The sequence below is a fragment of the Limulus polyphemus genome, unplaced genomic scaffold (assembly GCF_000517525.1).
Source record: "Limulus polyphemus unplaced genomic scaffold, Limulus_polyphemus-2.1.2 Scaffold1488, whole genome shotgun sequence".
NCBI classification, from domain to species: Eukaryota; Metazoa; Arthropoda; class Merostomata; order Xiphosura; family Limulidae; genus Limulus; species Limulus polyphemus.
Genome location: NW_013667098.1, coordinates 259903 through 266853, shown reverse-complemented (window position 1 = coordinate 266853; position 6951 = coordinate 259903). Strand labels below are relative to the sequence as shown.

The following is a 6951-nucleotide window of genomic DNA, read 5'->3' as shown; positions in this document are numbered from 1 at the left end:
AATTTCTAATTGTTTACATTTTAATTACTTCTGTTAAAAAAAAAATATATATATATATATAGAAACAAGAACATTAGCACTTACTTTAGCATTAAAGCTGACTGCATTCAAATGTCATGCTTTAATTACTTGGCTTTTTTCTCACTATGATGGTTCTCCAAACAATAATTTGTGTAGCTTTCAAATATGAATTTTAGAGCACAAAAGCTATATCAAATACTAGAACAGAAGGTCACAAAATCATTATCACTTAACTAGCTAAAATATTAAATAAATATTAATGGTTTAAAAAATTCCATTACTGCTCAGAGCAACAAGAAGCTTTATTTGAAAACTAATGAAAGTAAACAAACAAACACAATGGCCAAGGAAGTTTAAAGTGCTCTTTGTATTGGTTATAAACATGTTCATTACACATTTAACCACAAGGTTTAGAAACTACCCTAAAGTTACTATAAGATAGAAGGAGCTTCTTTATTGGGTTTTACAAATTTGTTGATATTTTAGAAAATCAAGAAGGAAGGAGGTTCGAATTCTATATGCTGGCCTGCCACTATCTATAGCTTATGTATCTCATTGGTTGGAACCTCTGAAACCCATATAAAGTACAAAGAAAATATATAAAGGGAAACTTAGTGCTCAAGACACAGGCAAGTGAAGATAGAGAATTTGTTTAAATGTTTCATTTTGAAATTAAGGTTGTGACATGTGCATTTTGACCCACTCATGTGCATAAAAGTATTTAATTATTCTCACATAAGCCTTGAACAGTGGGAATAATAAAAAATTGCAATAATCAGAAATACTAACTTTAATTAGTCGATCATTCTTGTGAGTCACGACACTAATCAATTAACCTGAACAGTCCTGAATTAATAAAAAATAATAAATGGAAGTAATAATTTCAATTAGTTGATTATTTTCATGACATTAATCAGTTTAATTGTAATTTTAATTAACACTAATCAATGCTCACAGGTAACTGATTAATTGAGTTAGTCTGTTACTAGAATACTATTCATTGCAGAATATCCCAGTGACATCGTTTTCCCACATCTCTTATCATTTTAATAATACATACTATACAAATTCAGTGGCTCACATCTACAAAGAGCCAACTCGGAGCATTATTTATGAATTTGCTAAAGGATTATTGTTTCCCATTTTTTAAAAAGTATTTTTTTATTTTAACAAACTTGAATTGTAAATTAAGACATTATAGATATTTTGAAGTTAAATTAATTCACCTTTTGAAAGATTAGTGAAGTAAAATGTTTATAAATATTAAATCACTAAAGATCTACAATATGTGAAATTATACTTTATTTTTTTACAAGCTCAATTTAATTAGTTAACAGATCATAAAAAAAAAGCCACTCCTACCCATACGTATGGTATAAAATAGATTTCATCTTTTCTTAGGAGTCATTAAAGATCGATATATATATATTCAATCATCCATTTCATATTATAAAAACATCTATATACCACATCTATGTTTGACAGCTTCTATTCAACTTGTATTATTTGAAAGACTTGGCAATGTAAAAACAGTGTCAAAATTTTCAAGAAAAAAATATGTGTGTGAAATAAACAATCAGAAGTATTTTTAGAATACAAATATCCCTTGAACAATAAAATTTAATACATTGTTTGTCTGATTAAAAATCTCAAAGTATCATGTTGTCCTGGCTATCAAAATACTAAAAAAAAAATGTATGTATTTCAACCATTCAATAAGCAATCATTATTATCCAACAACTGACATAAGAAATTAGTGTGACCACAAAAACTATAAGCCTAATTTTTCTTAAAAGCTTAAGCACAAACTATTATTTATAATAAATGAGGTTTCAGTGAAGTAATTTTCTACACCCAGTATTATACCAGTAATGTTTTAATTGAATGGATCATCTGTATGATTAGCTACAAGTAAAATACATAGCTGTACAAGTACAGAAATAAAATTTAAAGAAAAGTAACTAATTACATGTGATAGTGTTAGAATGATCATCTGTACAAGTCGTCTAAACTACAAGCTTAGAGAAATACCACAGACAACTGTGAATCACAACAGAAAGTACTGTAACTATAGAATAGAAATATTTATGTAATATTAATTATTTCTGATCATTAACATAAAGAACACAGTAAAGCAAAGTTACAGTTAAAAATGGCTATCATATTGGTTTTTATGTTTATATTACCAAAGTGTACTTATTTTTGTGTGATGAATTAAAATTCCCTAAAGCATCTGTTCAAGTCCACATACACATTGTCCTCTAATTTATCACTGTAACTTAACAGTATATGAAAACTGGATGTCGATCCATTTAAAGTTATACTATTCATAAGATTTAGGATGTAGTAAATGAAACAAAGTAGATTTTGTGCAAATACTGCTTTTTGTGTTTTGAGTACAAATTTCTTATCAATTTAAAAAAATATGTATAAAAAATTTTGAAATTACTGAAATACAATAAATGGCTTTACAGCAGGAAAATAATCTTATGGTCCATTTTTATGGGTAGAAATGTTGATGTATTAAATAAGTCTTCCCTACTGAAAACCTTTAGAAATATTTTAAAATAATTATTTTATGCATATATTAAAAAAAACAACACTTGTAAAGCTTTAAAAATTTATTATAAAGCTTCATCTATTGAATAGTTTCTTAATAAAACCAGTTATTTATTCATACTGTTAGGTATTAGACTATATTAAACTTAGGATTTTAATGATTTGACACTAAACATCCATTTGGATAAAAACATATATTATGATTTCCACAGGTTTGAATGAACACAAAAAAAAAGACTTGGTCTTTTATTATTAATAAAATGCCAAATTTTGTACACTTCTCAACTTGATTAAAAAACAAGTTGTTTGATATAGTTTAAAAGTTACTGTTTTTTTACACAAGAGTACAAAACATTTCACATGTTGAGTAAGTACAAATAATCACCATAGATCTTTTTTTTTGTCATTGAAACATGACAATACTACTATTTTTCTTTCAGTGTAAAAAGATCATCATTTGTTATCATCCCATAATGTTAATTATATTAATCTGGCATTTCTTTTATGATGTTCCTCATTGCATCTAGAGCCCAGATGTTTTTATCTTGTAAAATTATTTTGATATAGATTGAAAAATTAGGATGTCTTGTTATTTAAAGGGTCCAAAGTTTCCAAAGAGAAATCTTCATTTCCAAAGGAAAGTCCAAGGCTGAAGCCATCCTAAAATCCAAATGAATCATATAAAATCATAATTACTATCAAAAATATCAACAAAACAAGCATATGCAGCTATTAATTTATCTTAACTATAAAAAGGTTGTATCAGAAAATCTGATGTACATTTCAGAAACATTATTAATTAAATAAACAGATATTCAGTTAATAAAATGACACTACGCTGTTATAGCATGACACGTACTGTAGTGTGTCCCAACTAGAATAAAAGTATTTATATATGGCAACACAATTAATAAAATTTAAATGTACTTTTCTAATTTACTTAAAATTATTAAATTAAATCTAATAATAATAACATAAATATGTTTCCGTACTCTTGTTAAAATGTACTTTTACAGATACTTACAAAATACATTTTGCAATTCTGTAAACTTTGGATTAACTTTACAGAAATCCCTATTTACACAAATGCCTCAAATTTCTATAAATAATCACAATTATTTTTCTATTTGTAGAGTTATTTTTTTATATACGAGGTTTCTAAATTTTGGAAATTTTCATATATATGAACAGAGAACTGTTTCCTGATCTAAATAAAACATACTGTGAACAGATATCTTAACACAGTAAATTATACTAGAGGGTGATTAAAAACAAAGTTTCACACTTCAGCTCTTCATATCTCACAAACAGTATAGTGTATGAAGGTAAAATTGCACAATGGTATCATGCAGATGTAAATGCCACAAGTTGCCACTAGTAGCATCCCTATGACCTAATGTCTGATCAGTTCAAGCAACTGTTAAAAATGGGTTCCTCTAGCATCCAATGGACATTAAAGCAACAATGTGCATCTCATATCACATGCTGGCCACTTCCCGAAAAATTGCATCGTTGAGGTCTGAAATTGTGTGAGGTTTTACAAGGTTTATACATAACTTTAGGTACCTCACAACAGGAAATCTGCTGTTATTAGGTCTGGTGAACAAGGTGACTATTCACAAGGAAAGTGCCATTAGTGCCACTAATTTATTCTATTCTGAAAGTGTTCCCACAAGACATCTTTCATCTAGTTAGAAATATGCATAAGGGCACCATGTTACATAAAAACCATAATGACTATCACATTTCATTGCCGTAGCACGGGAATCACAATGTTTGTATTGCAAGGTACCATGCAGCATTGACTATGCAGGTTTGCAGTTCATTTACTGATGTTTTTTTTAAAAAAAAAAAGAGTGCTGTCATTTTAGAATTATGAAGAAATGTTTCATGTTGATTAGTTTCCAACCAGATAATGCAACTGCATGTACTAACACTTTGAGAAAAGGTGAACTGTGCTTCAGTCCATAAGGTGATTGCACGTCACTTGGTCATCAATTTTAGCCTCGCCAAGAACTGCAACAACAGATAATCAACAAGTTGGGTTAAATCTGTTTCTTTCAGTGTTTGGACATGCAGTACCTTGTAAGGAAACATTTGAAAAGTTGACTGAAGAGCCTTATGGACAGTTGAAATAGACAAATCCAGCCATTGAGCAACATAACGTGCACTGCTGTACACGATAGTTTCAGTAGATGTCAGTGGTCTGTATGTATGTGGCTTATCATAAGTGCAACTTGTTTCCTCAAATTTTTTTATGAACTTGAACACAGCAACATTGAAACAAGACCCACTTAAGGTGTTATCCACTCTTCAATATTCCTGGAAAGCTACCTTGGTATTGCGTTCTTTGGTGTAATAACATTTCACTAGTTTACCTCTCTGCACACTTGTCAATTTTGTTTGTTGAATGAGCTGCACTACAACTGACAGGCCCATTTATACTCATGAGAAACCATGTGAAAGAAAACATAGTGGTACCCCTGGTAGCAAAATGTGACAACTTGCATAATCGTGATAATCTTAACAACTGTGCAATTTCATCTCTATGCCATACCATTTGTGAGATATAACATACTGAACTAAAAACTTTCTTTATAATCATCTTGCATATACCATACAAATTTTATGAATTTATTACGTATATAACCCAGATAAATAAGGCATCATTATTATATTACAATGAAAATGAAAGAACACTATCACCTTCAATAAATACAAATGTTACACAAAACTTTCTATACCTTCATTTCCGATAGCTTTTTATCAATAGCTCCTATAGCACTTTCCAATTCTTGGGGTTTTATATTGAAAGAACTGAAATTCCCCATTCCAAATGGGTCTTCAGCCATCACTGTCGTTCTTGAAGGAATAAATGGCTCTGCTCCAAAAATATCTTTACCTTTCTCAGAGTCATCGGATAACACTACAAAAAAAAGAAAAATATTTTTGAGTGATGAGTAAAATATTCCAAAAAAATCTTAAACAGGGCTTACTTCAAATTGCACAGGATATTTACAAAAAAACCTATAGTACTCTGTATTCAATGCTGTGGTAAATTTCAGTGCTGCAAGAAAGTGCAGTGATAAACTATACGAAATTATTTATCTTTACAAAGTGAAATCTTACCTCACCTCTGGTTTAAGTTTGCAATACCTAGTAAAATGTAAACTACATTAACTCTTTTGAAATACCAATTTAATACTTTGTGATGTAAAATTAACTTTAACTAACATTTTCTGAATCTCTGTTAACTGAAAAACATCAATTAAAACTCCACTGACTATAATTCTAATTACTAATATTTGTGTTCATAAAGGTAACAGCTTTTTTTCTTTATTTTCTGAAACATTAGCAATATAATTTTTTCTGAAACTGAAGCCATGTTGTATGTTTGGATCATCAGAACAAAACTACAAGTCACTTGTTTGTTTTAGCACAAAGCCATATTGGACTACCTGCAATGTCCACCATGGGAAATTGAACCCCAGATTTTAGCATTGTAACTCCATAAACTTACCACTGACCCACCAGAAAGGGGAACACTATAAATCATAAAAAAAAAATCAAATTAAGAAATCCAATTAGATTTGTTAATCTTGTTGAAAATATACCCCCCAAAAAAATCAACTCCATGTCAATTCCATTATGTACGTTCACATGGAAAAAAAAACAAATAAAAATGGTCAATATTGATCTATGTTTCAACAGTGTGTGCAACATGATCTTATTAGGAATACCCAATTACCAAATACAAAGTTTTCTGGAATGCTTGATACAGCTTCATGATTGTAAGCCTTGTTGCAAATGTTAATTTTCACAGTCGTGACTTGTTCTAAAAAAAATATAGAGCTGATGGTAATATTGTATTGTATTGTTATTTCTGTAAAATGATTGAAGGAAAAACTAATAAAGTGCCATATGTGTATGTAAAGTACCATATGTGTAAGTAGTGTAAGTGTATCCAAGAATGCAATTTACATGTTTCATTAAAAATAACATGTTTACATGAATATATTTCATGTTTTAAACTGGTTTTCATTTGCAATGCTATTCTAATCTGTTTTGTCATGTGTATGAGACAAATTTACCATTACTTGCCGTATTTTGTTGCAACTTTCCGAGTTAAATTCACTCAGATATGTGCATCTGACAATACACCACAGTGAGATAATAAAGCATGAGTAATTTCCTTTAATTAAAAATATGACAGAGATAAACTAATGTGGTATTCATTTAGAATATCATGGAAATACACAAAAATATGAAATTTCTGCTGCATTACATGTACTATTTTTTTTCCCCAATACTATTATCGATTAAGATAATGTTGCACTTAATATACACCTGGAAAAAAGTTAAGCACCCCCG

At 29.3% G+C, this 6951-nt stretch overlaps 1 protein-coding gene across 1 annotated transcript in view; it reads right to left on the bottom strand.

The window, feature by feature from the left end:
* Positions 1 to 1308: 1308 nt before the first annotated feature.
* Positions 1309 to 6951, bottom strand: part of LOC106463808 — a 13901-nt gene continuing 8258 nt past the window's right edge. Inside the window, exons 3-4 of the mRNA XM_013923879.2 lie at positions 5325 to 5506; positions 1309 to 3240 (exon numbers count right to left, since the gene is read on the bottom strand). Of these exons, the coding sequence (XP_013779333.1) occupies positions 3157 to 3240; positions 5325 to 5506 (266 nt within the window). The 3' untranslated portion in view covers positions 1309 to 3156. The remainder of the gene's footprint in view (positions 3241 to 5324; positions 5507 to 6951) is intronic.